At 25.4% G+C, this 18404-nt stretch overlaps 1 protein-coding gene across 2 annotated transcripts; it reads left to right on the forward strand.

The window, feature by feature from the left end:
- Positions 1-3352: 3352 nt before the first annotated feature.
- Positions 3353-17147, forward strand: LOC145843957 (uncharacterized). 2 transcript variants are annotated; one of them, XM_082951247.1, is made up of 10 exons: positions 3353-3438; positions 4053-4195; positions 4657-4770; positions 6082-6195; positions 8502-8532; positions 9180-9220; positions 9280-9892; positions 13749-13790; positions 14258-14294; positions 17051-17147. In XM_082951247.1, the coding sequence occupies exons 1-9, from the start codon at positions 3381-3383 to the stop codon at positions 14269-14271; spliced, it is 1170 nt and encodes a 389-aa protein (XP_082807373.1). In that variant the 5' UTR covers positions 3353-3380; the 3' UTR covers positions 14272-14294; positions 17051-17147. The 2 variants fall into 2 exon arrangements, with proteins under 2 accessions (XP_082807373.1, XP_082807372.1); XM_082951246.1 differs by lacking the exon at positions 17051-17147 and adding an exon at positions 14362-14435.
- Positions 17148-18404: the final 1257 nt, after the last annotated feature.

An 18404-nucleotide genomic window follows, 5' to 3' on the forward strand; every position in this document is an offset into this window, starting at 1 on the left:
CACTTAATATCATTTCTAAACTTCAGAATTTCTAATTTCTAAATGCTTGAAAACTTCGGAATAAAAAAACATGATTTGTGTCATTATCAAAAACACAAAAAGAAATAACAAATTAAAAACAAATCCAAGTCTTTTAAATTGATCAGGACTTTCTCTTTTTGCAGTGAAAAACTTAACTTTAGACTGAATCATTTACTGATGAGCCAGTAACTGGATTTTTTTTATTTTGCTTGACTCATTTAACCGCACTAATTCTTGAGGATAAGTGCAAACTAATTTGCTATTTAAAGCATTGTAGACATGAAAACAGGCTGAGTGCAATATCTATTTGTAAAGTAATATTTAAATTCTACTATAGACTTTTATCCTTATTTAGAACATCATCTATGATTTTACAGTATTCTTTTACTTGATATAATGATGATGTACTTTAAGGTTCTAAAAAATGTGATTTTATAATTCCAGCTGAGTCTTGATTTGTAAAAATGGTTTTATCTAGTCTTGATACCTTAATTTATTTTAAAAATCCACGCTTGACTACAAAATCAGCACAGATTCAGTTTCAGTTAGTTGGATTAAATTTAAATTACAGGTCAAAAACTCTTGACGAGCTATGGCCAGATATGTCCAGATCCAGCATTTGAATCTAGTAGAACATCAGTTGTTAAGGAATCGTATTTGGTTTTGAATAAGTATCAATCAATTAAAAAAAAATTAAGTAATTAGTAAATATCAATCATTTGGTACTGAGGTTAAACACATGTTTTGTTAAAAGTTTTTATTTGCGTGATGTGTGATAGATGCAACTAAGCCCCAAAGTTTAATAAAGATAACAATTAATTAAAACAGAAATTACAATGACCAGTTGAAAATATTCAAGTTGCTGGGTTGATAGATTTTGAGAAATAATTTTGTTAAGTTTTTATTTTCTTTAAAAGAAGTGTGAATGTTTTTATTTTGTTAATTTGCTAATTTAGACCTTCTGATACCTAAATTGACTTTGATAGGGGATTCTCTTACTTTAAAAAAATATCAGGCTAAATTAAAAAAGATTTGAAAATGAACCCTGCATTGTTTATAACAGTAGAATCACTTCTATCTTTTAAATACCTTTCAATAAAATTTAGCATTGAGCATTTTGTGTTATAACATTTAAGTTTTGATACTAAAATTTATGATTAACAGTATTAAATCTTTAGCAAGATCCTAGAACACAACAGTTTACTATTTTATTTCACCAGCCTCAATTAGTTACTCAACAATCTGATTTACTGCCAACTCAGTTGTACTATTTTTCCTAACTTATATTGTTTGCAGTGCAGTAAATCATTTGATAGAAAGTAACCACTCAGTCTCTCACACACTAATGACTCAAGAATTCTAGAAAAAGGAGAAAGAAGAGAAAAAGGCCTACAATTAATTACATCATCTTTTTAACCGTTTATTTAAATTAGCACTTTCTAGCATGTTTAACAGAATTAAGAAACACACCATACCTATCAATGTAAAAGGTACTGCTTTATTTCCTGAGCGTGAAATTAATAACTTAAAACAAACAAAAGTTTATACGCTTCAATTCTTAATTACCATAGCAACTATTAGTATTTTACCATACTCAACACAATTATTATACAATTTAAAAAGGCAAGGAGAAAATATGTTTCATAAAATAAATACTAGGGAATCAGGACACACATTCTACTTTGAGTTCATTGTTTTGGTATAATTTTTAATTGTTACTTACTGATATATTCTTTAAGACAAAACCGTAATTTCACAGAATCCAAAGAAAACTCATCATAATCACAAGCAACATTTGTTATTTTTAAAATTAAATCTTCAGCAATAAACAATTTTACTTTCATTACATTACCAGTTTCTTTTGGTTCACCAACAAAATTACCATGCACATTAAGCAAACCATTGATTTTTGAATAAGAGATTGGTAAGCAAGGTAGCAACAATATTGTTAGTTATTTCCCACAACTTTTTACTGTTTGTTTTGTTTTTGTTTGCAACCTGTTTAAAATAAAGTTTTTTAGAGCTGTTAATAATCGTTTTCAGCATATTTCTATATATTTTGAAAGTAATGTAATTTTTATGATTTATCTTTGATGGCAGATTTAAACATATTTTTTTTTGTTTTAATTGAAACAATAATTCCCTTAGTATTTCAAGGTTTAGCTTTTAGTTTTTGATCTTTTTTATTTAAAATTCTAGTTGTGCATGATAAAACACGTGCTACCAAACACTCTCAAAGTCATTCCAACACTCTTTTACATCTGCACCTTTTGTAGTACTCATTCTCAATTTACCCAAGTTTGTATTAAGATTATTTATAAAATTTTAACATCAAACATACTAAAAATTTGAAATGATTTTTGTTAACACATTTCATTTTCATTCTTTGAACATTTAAATTTACAAATATCAGGTAATACCTGTTCAGTAATGATGGCATCACACCAAAAAAATCAAAGCACAAATCTTATTGTTCAACTTTTAATGAATGAAAATAAACATAAAGAAATGAATTTGTAAAGTCATCAATAGTACTTAGCTGTTCAAAGTTGTACAACAGCGTTTATGACACTAATACTAAATACTTAGGGTGCTACCTTGCTTTAATTAAAATTTATTCAATAAATGTTTTATTTACATTTTAAGAAAAATTAACTTTATCAGATTGGTGCAAGGTATTTAAATAAATATTACAGCAAAATATGACAGATGTTCAACAAGATTACTACATTCTAAGGCTAATGTTTTCAAAATTTTGAAAAATCTCTGGCTGGTTGGAATATAAAAAAAAGTTCTGGCTTATTTTTTGTATTTTAATTTAAAAGTAAAAGTTTTTATAAAAAATAAATTTGTGACCACAAGTATGACATGAAATTTTTCAATTAGTATTTGTTTATTTAATTATATTTACCCTTGATCATAAATTTAATTTTTGTCATAACTAGAATATTAAGCTTAACCTTCAGATTGACTTAGATTTGTTTTTTCCTTTTAGTGTGGGATCCTAAGTTTTATGCCCAAGAAAGTTAAATAACTTGTTTCCTTTTTTGTAATTGTGTCAACCACTGGTCTTTTATCTTGCATCGTTCAACAAAAAGAGTTTTCAAAACTTTTATAAGGACCCTACTCTAAAAATTGTTCATAGTTAAAAAAAATTATTGCAGTATTTAACTTTTTAATAAAGTTTTATTCATCTAAATTTGGAAAATATAGATAGAGGTGTTAATAAATTGATTAACACTTTAAAGTTGAAATGTACTTATACGTTCGTATTGAGTTGAAATATGATTTCAAATTTATATAAAATAAGATTATTAATATAATAATTAACAGAATCCAGCGTCTAACTAACTGTAAATATGAACTCAAGAATTTTATCTACAAAATTACAGTCCTTGAGGCTTCATGGAAGGCAGGGTGAGTTTAAAAAATTGTATTGTTTTCGTTTTTTACTGATATTATATAAATACTAATATTTCTATTTTTTTACTGTGTTTTTTAGTAATCTTCAGTTTGTGTTATATAAGAATTAAGAGTCTATATATTTGTCCATATAATGTTTGAATGTTTGTTGTTTATTTAACAAGTTAGTCACTGAAAAGTTAAAAGTACTGTTATACTCAATTTACTTAGCAACATAAATTAAATATTTTATGCATTGTTTGTTTTTAATCAAAGTATAAGGTCTTTACATTTCAGTAAATCGAGAAATATGTTTAAGCCAAATACCTAAATAAGACAAGTAACTATATTTATAATCTTTAAAAATAATAAAAAGTTGAATCAAAAAGGATTAACATAAAAATGATATTAATTTATTTTGTTTAAAGAGTAAAATTGTTAAATTTTAAATTGCGTTTATTGAAAATAAATTTTTTAAATATAAGTTTTTTAAATAAAGAATACAAATAGCTGAATCACAAACAACTTTGATAAAAATAATATAGTTAGTTATTTTACGTATTTGATTTATAACATGAAAGTAGTAGTAAGTAAAAGAATTTCCATGAAATGAAAGTTTTTTTTTTAAGGAATGAAAGTGATGGAGTCAAGGAGGACTTTCATGAAAAGAATGGAAAAAACGTTCCAAGGAATGTCACCTTTCAAAAACATGCCGGACTCCTACAAGGGACCAATCGCTGGAATGTTGATCGGAACTGGACTCTTTGCTTTTGTTAGTTTGTTTGTATAAATTATTTTACATTTAAAAAATTATTTAGTGTTGAAAATATCAATGTTTTTAAAATAAAGTATATTACTCAGTTTTGATTCTTTTTAAAATTTAGGAGCTTCTATGTACCAATTTGAATTTGAGTAACTTTTAAAAAATATTTGTTTATTACAACTTAAAATGACTCAATAAAGTTCTAATTAATCTCATAAATAAAGTACACTTAATTTTTTTCGTCAAAGTTTCTAATGGCAAGTTTTTTTTATAAATATAATAGTAATATAGGTTAATTAAAAATTTGATTTAAAAAAAAATTTATAGTGTAGTGACAACTTTACAATAATTGTTTTACAACAAAATATTGCCGTAATATGATTAAATTCAAAACATAATATATTATTTTAACAGACATTGAAGAACTGTGGTATTATTATTTTTTTCCAAATGTAATAATATTTTCACAGACACTGAAATACTGTAGCGATATGATTCAAAGGATCAATGATTTCGAAGATGGAACTTTCAATCCAAAACTCATCAGGGACTACAGCCAAGAGGAATTCAAACAGTTCAAAATTGTTAGCTTTTTATATTTAATATAACTTAATTTATGATATTTAAAAACTCATCAGAGATTACAATTCAAAATTGTTAGTAATAATTTAGAATTGTAAGTTATTGAACTTATTAATTTATTATGTTTCAGATAAAACGAGAGTTTATGTTATAGTTAAGTAACTAACTTGGGTAATTGTTTTATATCAGATAAGATAATAATACGCACCTTCTTAATTTTTTTAAGCTTTAACTTTCTATTATAAAGTTTCAAACAAAGTTCACGACTATACCTTTACAAATGATTAAAGTAATCATAAGCATAAACATGTTAATTTACAAGTTGAAAAAGTATTTAGTGAGATTTTATTAAATAAAAACACTTTTTTTTACAAAAATTAACTTTAGCTTTTCTATGAAAGCTTTAATTACAAACTATAAGCCAGTTTTTATAGAATTCCAAAATATCATTAAATTCTGAGGTATTTTATTTTTTGTAAAAAGTTTCCAATACAAATGTATAGACCGATTTTTGTGGTTAATTTTCTTGGAAATTTTAAAAATCACTAAAAATCTATCTCCTTCATTTTTCAAGCAATCTTCAAATTTTCAGAAAATGTTCTTTACATTATAAGAAAAAAACTTTACCTATGAGTTTTGATAATTTAAAAAAATGAAAATTTTATGACAAAAAATAGAAAAAAAGTCTTTTTTTAATTAAAATGTATTTTTACTTAAAATTTTTTTAATTCACAAGTAACATTTTTTTGTTATTGTATAAAGATTAGACTGTGAAAGTTTGAAGAAGATTGCTTGGAAAATCTAGGAGGAGATAGATTAAAAACAAAATAGTCTTTTTTCGCTATTTTAGTTTTCCCTTCCCATAGGGAACCTATTATGCGGCCCGACTTTGACTGGTCATATCTCAAAAAATAATTCGAATTCTTTAAAACCATTAAAAGCATCTTAAAGCTTAAAAAAAACTCTATAAAATAAAGTCAACTTGTAAAAAACGTGGCTTACCCTCTTCCTATGGCCTTAAAATTTAATCATTTAAAAGTTGTGCTGAGATGGGTTGAACCTGAGATAGCTTTTCAGTACAAAGTAACTTTTTAACCCCATGTAGTCGGTTCATTTTATATATGTATATACATATTTTAAAGTTTTGAACCTGTTACTTACACTGACTATATACATTAAACTTGAACTAATTTGCATTCAACTTCAGCATGCAGTTTGTGTGAATAATGCAATTATTTCAACACTGGAGAAAGTTCAATATAATTAAAACATATGTGTCACATGTACATAATTTATTTTAAATATTTCAACAGATGATGACCGGAGAAGATCCAGACGCAATTGACGAAGAAGATGAAGACGACGATGACGAAGATGAAGAAGAAGAGGAAGAACAAGAAGAAGAGGCAGCCGAAGAAGAAGCTGAGGTAAAACCTGTAGTATATAGTTATATAGTAGCTATATAGTTTGAAGTAATATAGTTTGATATAAGTAGTTGTCTGTCATATACTACAGGTTATTAGGTAATTTGTTAAAACCTGTAGTATAATACACAATTAGGTTCACTGTAGTCCATTAGGTCATAAATTTTCTTTTGATTTCACACCATGCGACTGTATGTGACTATTTACTGTGGTGCACTGTATGTTAAGTAGGTATTTAAGTAAGTTTTATACTATTTATGGTCGTTATAATATTACTCAAAATACTATAAGATTTTTGTACATTTCTACATTTGTACTTTTTCAAGGGTACAGAAGATAAGGTTGAAAGTCATTAAAATCCTAAGCTGTTTTTTTCAGAATGCCCCCTTTAAAGAATTAAAAAAAGCTGTGGCCCCCTTCAACAAAATTACTCCAAGACGACCATTAAAAACGCCTAAAACCCTTTTTTTTTGCTGTTCTTCTTTACCAACTCCAGAATATCTAGTGTAAGTTTCAAGTTATGGACTCATGGCTCCCCTGTGGCTTCTCTGCTGCTTATAGCCCCCTAAATTTCTGTAATGGCCCACTTTGGGAAAACCTTATTCAAATTATTTTAAAAGGCCTTTTGTAGATCTTTGTATTTCCTTTCAGTATAGCTATATTTATTTTATTAGCTTTAAATGTGGAGCTGTAACTCGAGTTATTTTAAAGTGGGTTTGCGTGCATCTAGTACTAGTAATGTTGATTGTAATGTAATTGTATTATGTAATGTTTCGCGTTTTCAAAACACGTCTTTAAGGCTAGACAGCAATTTTGTCTTGTAATATACTGTCATTATATACAACTTCTTGTGTCACCTAAGACCTCAGATCAAGTTTGATTTGAGCACAACTCCGTCACATTCTAATTATTTTGTCCTGAAAACAATTTATTACAAGAAATTTTTATTGAAATTTGCCAAATACATAGCAAATTATAAATTTTTCGAATATAGACTTGTTATAGACTGATTAAACGAAGTTGTTATTACATAGAAGGTTCTTAATTCGAACTTAAGTTGAGCACCAAACTTTCCTTCAAAATAAAGTAGTTACTTTTTTCAAATATTTAGTTGACCAGATTGCTTAACATTTTCTGTTCTAATTGCTGCCGTCGTTGTGAAATTATAATTTTCATAAAGTGAAGTTCACTGTTTTGTAGCTGCCAAGCATATTTCTCATTGAATAATTCAGAAATTTTATATTTTATAAAACTTTCTTTTTTGGCATAAATTTTTTCTTTGATATATTTCATATTTAGTTTTCTTTTTTTTATATACATTTTTAAGAAGCTGTACTGAAATTTTGATGTTTTGTAAGGATATGGGGGTCAAAAAAAAAAAACTATTTGCTATAATATTAAAGCTTAAAGTGTGAACCATTAGTAATTCTTATCAAAAATAAGAAAATTGTTACCTAAAAAAAAGCCTTTTTTTTTTTTAAATATAAATTAAAATTGATCAGAATTCTAAAAGTGTCTTAAAAGTTATGAAAGAAATTAAGGTTTTTAGTATAATTTTTTTAGAATTTTTTTTAACTTGTCACATTCCGTAAGGAACCTATAAAATTCTTTAACTTTAAATGCTTATTTAGCTGGATTTACTTTAAATTATAATAAGCAGTAAAAATTACGGGTAATTTATATAAAAACAAGACTAAAAAACCAAACCAAAGTGATTTAATCTCAATGTCTTTTATTTAGGGCTTTTTTTAATATCAAGAAAAAACTTGGCTGAAAATTAAAAATCCAAATAACAGCTTTTTTTTAAGGCTGAAAAAGTTTGAAGGTAGTTGCTTAAAACCATAGGAGTAGTAAATTTTTCAGTTACAAAACTGTTTAAGCGTTCAAATTTCAAAAAAAAAAATAGCTTTAAATTTTCAAAAAATAGAAGAAGTTGTTAGCTTATTCTTAAAGAATTCGAAATTGTTAATATATCCTTTTCCTTAGTCAAAAATATTAATTTTATATAATCATGTCTGTATTACTTATTGACATATGCCTGGTCTTCATAAATTGTAAAATTTAATTTTAGTATTTATTAAACTTGGTTATTAAAGCTTCTTTTTTATCTTCAAGTGTTTTATTATTTAAAATGGACAATAGTAATAGTTTTCCGACTTGAAAAGCTTTTTAGGCAGTTAATATTAAATATCAAGAAAACTAAAATTGGTATAAATAATTTTTATTGAAGTAATTAAATTTACATCAAAACAACTAGTAGAATAATATAAAGTATAATTTTTAAATTTAAATTTATTGAAAATTAACAGGCTGAAGAAGAAGAAGTAGAAGTTGAATCAGGTTTGTTGAATATGTTATATAATATTTATTTAATTAACATTTATTTAATTAATATTTATAATATTTAATAGTTCTTTCTAATCATTTGTTTGCTCACCAATGATTTAATTTGTGCTTTTAAACTAGCTGCTTAATTTAAATTAACTTAAGAAAAATATTACTGTTAGATACTTAAACCCAAAAGGTTAACAAAAAATATCCTGGCAAATAGAATTAATATTTATATATAGCTTGAAATATCTAACAAAATATTTAAATAATACAAAAACAACATTAACATAAATAATTTTCACCTAACCCAGTTTGCTGTGATTCGCTTAAAATTAGTTCAGCTATTTGCATAAGACAGAAAATAAGTAGAAATAGAAAGAAGGTAGAATTGGACAGAAGTTTTAGAAATAAGGTAGAAGTTTTTGTTCAAAGTCAGTTTAGTGGAGTTTAGAGAACTGGGAACAAGTTTAGAGTTGAAGTAAAGATCAGAGAAAAAAGGGAAGATTGAGAAAAGATAAAGGATTTAAAAGAAAAAGTTGAGAAACAGTTGCATGAAGTTGTAGCTTGCATGTTTGGTGTGACATTGTAGTGAACTTTTGTGACGTAATAGTTGCAACCTGTTGTGACGTAATAACGCAAAAATGTTGCTTGAACAGAAGCAGCCGCCGAAGAGGAACCGGTAGCAGAAGAAGAAGTTGTAAGTTTTTTGAAATTTGTAAAAGTTTTGTATTTGTATGTAATTTGAAATTATGAAAGGCCGCTTCTGAAGAAGCTACAGAAGAACCAGTTGAAGTCGTCGAAGAAGTAGCCGAGGTAGTCGAAGAAGCAGCTGAGGTTGTCGAAGAAGTAGCAGCTGAACCAGCTGTTGAGGAGGCTCCAGTTGCAGCTGAGGCTTCCGAAGAGGCTGCTCCATCAGAAGAAGCCCCAGCATCAGAAGAAAACCCAGCAGTTGTTGCTGAGGTACCGACTGAAGAAGCAGCCCCAGTTGAAGAAGTTGTAGAGGAACCAGTCGCTGAAGAAGTAGCTCCAGTCGTAGCAGAGGAAGCCCCTGTAGCTGAGGAGACCCCTGCTGCAGAAGAAGCCGCAGCCGAAGAAGCTGTAGTAGTTGCCGAAGAAGCTGTAGTAGTTGCTCCAGCTGAAGAGGAGCCTGTAGTTGAAGAGGTCGCTCCTGAAGTCGCTCCTGAAGTTCCAGAGGTAGTTGCTGAACCTGAAGCTGCTCCCGTTGAAGAGCCAGTTGTCGTTGAAGCCGCCCCAGAAGTCGTAGAGGCTCCAGCAGAAGCCGCCCCTGTGGAAGAAGCCCCTGTGGAAGAAGCGGCAGTGGTGGTTGAAGAGGTTGCACCAGAAGTTGTTGAAACTAAAGTTGAAATTGGTAAGTTTCAATGCGAAACTAAGAAAGAATCCAATTAAAACTCATTCTACTTGAATAATTTTGTCCATCAAGCATATTAAGCTTACTTGCTGTTTAAAATAGATTTAGATTAAATTTACTTGAAAATTAATTTTAAAATGAATAAAGTGCGAAAAGTTTTAAAATCGAAGAAAGCATTTTTTATAGGCTGCATGTTCTTTTACATGGTTTAGGAATAAAATTCTAAGAAAAAAAAAGCGTGGGCAGGGTTGCTACAAAGTCAGGAAATATTGAAAAATTAAAAAATGTAGAAAAAAAAAGGGTTTTCGAAAAAAAGTCAAGAAGTTTGATATAAACATTCTTTTAATTAAAAAGTTTATCATCATTAAAAATAAATTTGCTCATACTATTTTCTAAAAAACTTTCAAGAATAAAAAGCATTCACTGTTCGAAATATAGACTCATTAAGTTCTATATTTAAATTCAAGTTTTCAAGGGTTATTGCTTTTATGTAAATACAAAAGATTAAAGTTTTAGGGTTAAATGTTTAGGGTCAGAATTTGGTATTTAAGTGCTAAATCTTAAATTGTACATCTACAAGTTCTTCAATATTAAACTGAAGAGTTGTTATTTTAAATCTTTAACAAAAGGGCCAATTCGACCATCAGAATTTAATTAAACTTGAGCTTGTCTCACGGCATACGAAAGTCCAGGCTTATGCTCTGCAGACTTTCGCCGATGTTTTTCTTGATTAAATTTTAAATGTTATTTATATCAAATGTAAGCTTTTTAAGCAAATATTTTTCTAAAACCTAGTACAAACTTTAGAACCAGGTTTTCCAAAGTGGGCCATAATCTATTAAAGGGGCCAAAGGGAGGTCCATAAGTCGTAATAAAGGGTCTGTTGGGGTCAATTTTTGTCGCACATTTTAAATACAAATGAGAAATTTACATTCATATTGTTAACAATTCATTCTCATAATATTGAAACTATTCGACTGTCTCAAAAATTATATTTAGACTTAGTTATACGTGATTTTCTTTCTACTGGATTTTTTTATTATTCTTTGTCAAAAAGACTTACTTTTTAAACTGAAGTATGGTTAAAAAAAATAAATATTTTGTACAATCAAAAAAAAGCTTAAACAAAAATGAACGAAAAAAGTAAAATTGTAAATAAAGAAATGAAAGAAAATCCTAATAAGAGTATTTAAAAATAGATTGTTGTTTTATCATACCAAACGTCTTGTTAAAGTATCTGGTAAGCAATTTATGTTCAAAACATCTATGTACTGCTTTTTTGTTATAATTATGTAATTTATAAAAGTCCTGGATATCAAAAAAACTTTTATGACAATTTTGAAATTAATTTAATTCTTGAAAATATGAAATATAAGTCTGTTAAAGCAAATGAATTTGTAGCATAATATTTTATATTAATTTAAATTTCATACTTAAGTAAATTAGTTATAATTTTACAGATTTTTTGTGTATTAGATATGTATTAATAAAACAGTGTTGCAGAAAACGAATTCAGTGTAAACCAAATTCATTAAATACTAAGTGATTGCTATTTATTTTTCAAAACGGATGCAGACAAAATTTAACAAAGCGTGTGTAGTAATTTAAAAGTAAGGGCATAAGGCGGGGGGTCCAACATTTTTTTGCAAAAATTATCATTGACTGTATTTCAAAGGTTAGAGTATATATTATACTTTTTATACAACAAAAAATAACAATTAATCTTAGAGATTCAAAAATTTTATAAAAAAAAAAACGTTACAACCGTGTGCAATCAAAAAACTTTCAAGGTCATAAAAATTACTAATAATCTATCTCCTCCTTCATTTTTTTACCAATTTAATTCAAATTTTAAGGAAATGTACTTTTCAACATAAACAAACAACTTGTAAGAAGCTAATTAAAAAAAAAACATAAAACAAATTATGACTAAATTTGAAAAAACAAAATTTTTAGGTATGTTTTTTATAACAATTGATTTTTACAAAAATTTAAAAATATATTTTATACAATTGTTTAAAATTTATTAAAGATTACCCTTTAAAAGTTTTAAAACAATTGCTGAAATACTGAAGGAGAAAAAAGATTTTTAGTGAAATAGTCTATCTTTGCCTTTTTAGTTTGCCTACCTAGAACCTATAGAACTTACTAACATTGATCGTCTATATCTCAAAAGTTAGTTTGAATTTTAACAAGTGGTAAGTTTATTGTAGCCTTACTTATGTAAAACTTTTCATAAAAAGTGTTTAATCCCCCATGCCCTTAAAAGTTTCTTTTAAAGCTACAAAATAAATAAAATCGTGGTATTAAAGTCTACAACTTTGTTTTAAAAGATTGTTTAATTTTTTTAAATACTGTCATATCAATATATTTATATAAATTATAAAATATCAGAAACTTATGATTAGATGAACTCTAATTCATTTTAAAATTATAATCCTTAAAATTTCACATAAAATAACATTTATCTGGAATTATCCATTAGTATCATTGTAATATGTAATTATTTATAATAATATAATAAATTCTTGATATATTCAAACCTTAAAATTAGAATCAGTGACTTATGATTATATATACTCTATTTGTTTTTGAAACAATTATTCTCTTAATTGCTTTAAAATTACTTATTATGTGAAATTATCCATCACTGTGATTTTTGTTCGTGTTTCAAACCGGGCCCAAACGATCAAACATAGATTTTATTTAGTTACAGCTGGATTAGAAAATATCTTGTCTAGTTCCTAAACTTTTAAAAACAAACATTGCCGGATCTTTAATCTAAATTCAGGCCAGGGTTGCCACAAAACCTAAAAAACCTTGAATTTGACAATTTAGGATAAAAAAACTGGAATTTTAGATATTTCAAAAAAATAAATAGAATTTTAAACAACTTTTACATGTTAAGTAGTAAAATTTCAATTTGGCACAAAAAATCTGTCATATAAGTAAAAAAAATTTGTAATCAACAAAAATACACTAATAAAGACATTTAAATTAGCTTAACAGCACTTTTTAATGTTGTTTTACTATTTGACTCACTATTTAACTTCAAACTTAACTTTAAACAAAAAATAAACCCAAAAACGTGTACTTTTTTAAAACCTGGAAAATTTTTTCCAAAAACCAGTGGTAACCCTGTTCAGGTCTTACAGGAATCAGATAATTCATTTTTTGAAATAAAATTCTACATAGAATCAAAACAGTCCGTAATTTAAAGTTTAAAATACTGAATTCTTAAAAATTTTGATAATTTAAGCAAAGTTGATAAATTGCTACTCTTAAGATGAACTATTTTTGTTACATAATCAGATTATAATAAATGGTATTTTTATAGAGTTTTATAATAGTATTAAAGACTTTAATATTTATACATTTCAGTACAACTACAAATTTAAATTACTAAATTTGTAAATAATATCTATTTTATCAAAACATATATTATTGTATCTGTTAATATTTAATAAAAATGTTGAAACATTAGAAACATTGTAATAGTCACTTTAAAAATAAACCTTTAAAAACAGTTAATGTGATAAAGTTACATTGTGATAAATATTTGTAAATATTATAATTGTTAATTGGATTTATAATTCTTAAACTATGTATTGAAATACAAATATTAAAATTGTAGAATAATAATTAAATTCTTAATTAATTTTTGATTTATTAATTAACAAACACTGAGGTTATTTGGATAATAGTTAAATTGTTAATTAATGTTTTAATTATTTTGTATTTTAACAGATACGGAGGTTAATGAGATAATAGTTGAGTTGTTAATTTATTTTTAAATTGTTTTAACAGAAACTGAGGTTTATGGAATAAAAGTTGAATTTTTAAATTGTTTTTACAGATACTGAGGTTTATGGAAAGGACATCGTATTGAGAGTTGGAGGTTAAAAAATTGTTTGATTATTTTTATTTAATTTAAGTATGTTTTTTTAATATATCAGTATTATAAACAAATGATTTTAATCAAACTCTTATGTCCTATTTTTAAAATAACTAACTTAAATTGTTTAATTCATACAAAATATCGCATTAATATATAAATAAAAACTAACATTACAAATAATTTATTGCTAACAAGAAATTAATATCAAAATTGTTATTGATGTTTCAATGATATTTTGTATGAGTTATGTTAAATTTAAGTTATAATAAATAAAACTGTTTATATAAAAAATTTAATAAGAGTTATAGAATTAAAATTATATGCAATATTGCATCTATATTTCTTCTATAAATTAAAACAAATTTTAACAAACAAAGTGTTACTCACATTTTATTAATTAAAATTTTGTAAAATCGTTTTAGTAAATAATATTTTAATTGTAATTAAATTAATAACAATTTTAACAGGAAACTCGGAATAGATGATTCAAATTTAAATATTTAGGTAAGTGCATGTGAGAATTCAAAAATTAATAATAAATTATTTATTATTAACGAAATAATTTTCACAGAAACTTTATGTTGAAGAAATTCCTTTTATTTTGAATGTTTATTTATTCCGTTAATTAAAAAAATGTTGTACAAATTGTTGTTGTTTGTTATCTAGATTTCAGTTCAGTTGTTAGATTAGCATTCAGAAGTATTTAGAATCACAGCAAAATAAATTAAAATAGTTGTGTAAATTTTAATAAATAGTTTTATAGAGTTTTTTTACATAAAAAAAAACTTATGGTTTTATTCAATTTATGAGGAAAATAATATAAATGTCAATTGCATAGATATTTAAAATGTTTAATTTTGAACATAAATATTTATTATTTTCGCTTTTTATAAGTTAAGTTTTAACATTTTAACGTAAATTGACAATTTAAGAATTGATCTTTGCTAATTCAATTTAGTCATTAAATTAATTTTTTCATTAAATCCTTAAAATTATCTTTTTGATTCAAACATATGGACGAATAGCTAATTTCAGTGTTGCCAAAATATCTGTAATTTGGCAATTGAGCCTACAGTAAACCTGGAATTGTGAAATTAAACAAAAATGAAATTATTAAAACCTGTAATTTTAACTTTTTTTTCATGAAAAGTAACAAATTTCGAAATTTCTGTATCATAAGAGTTTTTTCATCAAAAAATGCATTTCAAGTAGGTACAGCATTCTTCAATGTTGTTTATTACTATTTAATTTTTAATTTAAATTTTTACTAAGAATGAAATAAAATAACTGTTTTAAAAATTTTCAAAAAATATTTGGCAACCTGTAACTTGTAATGCATTTTACTGCAATTAATAAAAAAATCTCAGATCCTATTAAAACTTGATGCAGTATATTTAATTTATTACATTGCATCAAGAATATTGTAGGCTGTTAAAATATAATGTGCTGCTAAAATCAAAGTTTTCTTATTGTGTTTAACAAAGTATTCAAAACATTTTTATTATTTCTAGCTATTTAAATACAAGTTTCACTTACGTGTTGAGTTTCAGTGAGCACCTACTAATAAAGATGTTTTAAAAAGTCTCATGTACATTCTAATGTAACGTTCGCACTATATTTAAGTTATTTCTCATTAATAAATGTAGTGTTTTGTATGAAGTTTCATAGTAAACAACCACAACTATTTGTTTTCAAGTTAATAAATCCATAAGTATAAATTAAATGAGACACAAACGTTTTGGCTTATATTTGGTATAAAAAAAATTGCTTACTCTAGACATGAAATACCCAATCTAGATATATTTTTTACTCTTAAAAGACTAATTTTTAAAGTTAGGCGTAGTCAATGTGTTAACTGATTATAAATTAGAAAGTTCATGTATAATATTTAACATTAATAACTTTATTATAAAAATAAGTCATTAAAACACACATTTATTTTAACTTGAGTTTGTCTCACGGCATACGAAAGTCCAGGCTGTGTAGACTTCCACTGATGAACAAATTTGTAAGTGAATGTCATGATTTACATATCACCTCTAAAATAGTCGTGCTAATTGTAAACAATATCATAAAATTTTATAAAATACATGTTACTTCAAGTAAATTGAAAAAAAATATTATAAAAAAATAGTTTATAGCTCAACGTTTGGCTATTGCCAAAATAAATTTACATGGCATCATTTTGCAATTTGTACTAAATTTTGTTTACTTGTTGAAAGTCAACCCTTAAGAACTCTTATATATTTATAGTAATTTGAGATTGAAACTTGCCAGTATAAAATTTTTACGAAGTTTTGTTAATAAAACTAACAAAAAAGCACAATTAAAATTGTGTATAAAAGTCTATATAACTATATACATATAAAACGTCTTGCCTAAATTCAAGTTGTGACCATAAACTTTTACAGTTCTGCTAAAGGTTTTATATTTCATTTAAAGGTTATTTTTAACTAAAGATTTATTTTTGGTGAGCAAATAGTAAAAAACGAAAGTAAAAGTACATGTTTGAAATAAAAAATAATACACAGGTTTGCCAAAAAACCTCGAATTTGAGAAAAAAAAGCTTGAATTTTTACATATAAAATAGTTAAATTTCGATTTAAAACAAAAATCTGTCATGAATATATATTTTTTTATAATTAACTTTTTATTTGAAAACACATTTAAAGCAGGTTTACAGTATCTTAAATATCTTTTCAATCTAGTTATACTCTTTAAGACGGTTAAACTTAATTTTGTACGTAAAAAAGACCCAAAACGTTTTCTTTCAAAACCTGGAAGAAATTTCTTAAAAACTTTTGGCAATCCTGAATAAATTGCTGTATGTATTTTAGTTGATTAGTCACTAATGGTATACTTACAATTCCCACCCAAAAAAAAATTTTAATTAGTTTTTTTTTATATATTGATATATTTCTACTATCACTGTTACCCTTAACCTTGGTCAGTAAGCAATTCTCGGGTTTAATTGGGAATTGAGCAGTCCCCTAGCTATTACATAAATTTTGTAAGTTATGTAAACAACTATCACAAATAATAGTAGTTTTGTTACTTAGTTTTACATTCTTATACTCAATTCCCAAACTTAATATGAAAAGTTTTCAAAATAAATAAATCTATCTTGTTTGAGTTGTACCTAAAAAATGTTTCAAAAAATGTATGATAATAGCTGTAAAACAATATTAAATGTTAATTTTTTACGCAAATTGTATTCAAATACTTAAAACCTAAATGTAACAAAATATTTATTATTACAGATTAGCTGCACTCAACGTCTATGAATTCATCTGCTAATTTTTATTTCTGTCTTTAATTTGTTTTATTCAGTATTCAATAAAATTATTTAATTTTAAAGTGTTTCTACTTTATTTCTGAAAACGTATAGCTTACTTTATTTAAAGTAAGTTGAGTTTGTTGTATATGGCTAAGTTTATCAGTAGGATTTAAATTAAATTGAAGCATTTTAAATAGTTCATTTGATTACATTTGCTGATCATTAGAAGTTATTAAAATGAAAACAAAAAAATACTTTACTAAATACTTAAATGTTTCAAGTTGTTCATTCTTTTAAGTGTATCTAACTTACTATATGCATAAGAAACTTTTTATATGTTTATTAACTATTAGAACTTCTACCATACTAGACATTCCGAAAACAAATAATTTTTGTTAGGCACAATTCTAAAGTTAATTTATTGACACTGTTTCGCGTTTTGATATTTTATTCTTCTGGATTACCTATAAACTCAAGTTATTGGTTTTTAATTATAAGTAAACACAAAATGTCTTGAACTATCTTACGTTTACTATAAAACCTATATAAAAATTAAGTTTGCTAGGTACTTGACAACAGGAATTAACTTAGCCTTTCAGAAGTTTTGTTATGAACTAAAGTAGTTTAAGTCATTGTTAGTTTTGAACGAGTTGTTATTTTTAAAGTTCTACCAAAAGTGTGTTCTAAAAACTTTTAATATTTCCCAGTGTATTTAATAATTTTGCAATTGCTTTATAATTTCAGCTAGTTTGTAGTGATAAGGAATACATATGTACGATCTTGAATTATTTTATACTGGATGTACTATTTTTATAATACAAATAAAAAATGTTTATAAAAAATTATGTATGACAAATTTTTAAAATTTAATTAATTTTAGCTGTGGAATATATACTTTCTTAAATGATTTATTATGATAAATATTATAACTATTGAAATTTGTATAATTGGTCACATAAACTATTTTTTTTTTATTTTAAACATAATAATATCCACCACATTTCGAAGATTTCTGCTAATATTTAACTACTTCACATGTCTAAATTGTTTTCAAAAATACCAACTTTCAAAAAAGTATTAGAATTGTTAGAGGTTCCAAATTCATCAACATTAATACAAAAAAAAGTAATTTTTTTTTGTATCACTTTGTTTATTAAAAAAAGAAATAGCTATTTCTAAAATTAAACTTAAACGATAATTAAATACAATATTAACCTATTTTACAGTAGAATTTATTAAAATAAAGCTTAAACTTTAAAAATTTATATTAGACTATTTAAGGAAACTCTTAACATAGCTTAAAGAGTTACAGTACACTCTTTTTTAACTTAAATCAA

Source organism: Thalia democratica, chromosome 9 (assembly GCF_965202585.1).
Source record: "Thalia democratica chromosome 9, ktThaDemo2.hap1.1, whole genome shotgun sequence".
Classification (NCBI taxonomy): domain Eukaryota; kingdom Metazoa; phylum Chordata; class Thaliacea; order Salpida; family Salpidae; genus Thalia; species Thalia democratica.

Coding starts and splice junctions, on each gene's coding strand:
- LOC145843957 (XM_082951247.1), top strand. CDS start 3,381: ATGAACTCAAGAATTTTATCTACAAAATTACAGTCCTTGAGGCTTCAT. Junction 4,771..6,081: donor AATTCAAACAGTTCAAAATT/GTTAGCTTTTTA, acceptor ATATTTCAACAG/ATGATGACCGGAGAAGATCC. Junction 8,533..9,179: donor AGAAGTAGAAGTTGAATCAG/GTTTGTTGAATA, acceptor TTGCTTGAACAG/AAGCAGCCGCCGAAGAGGAA.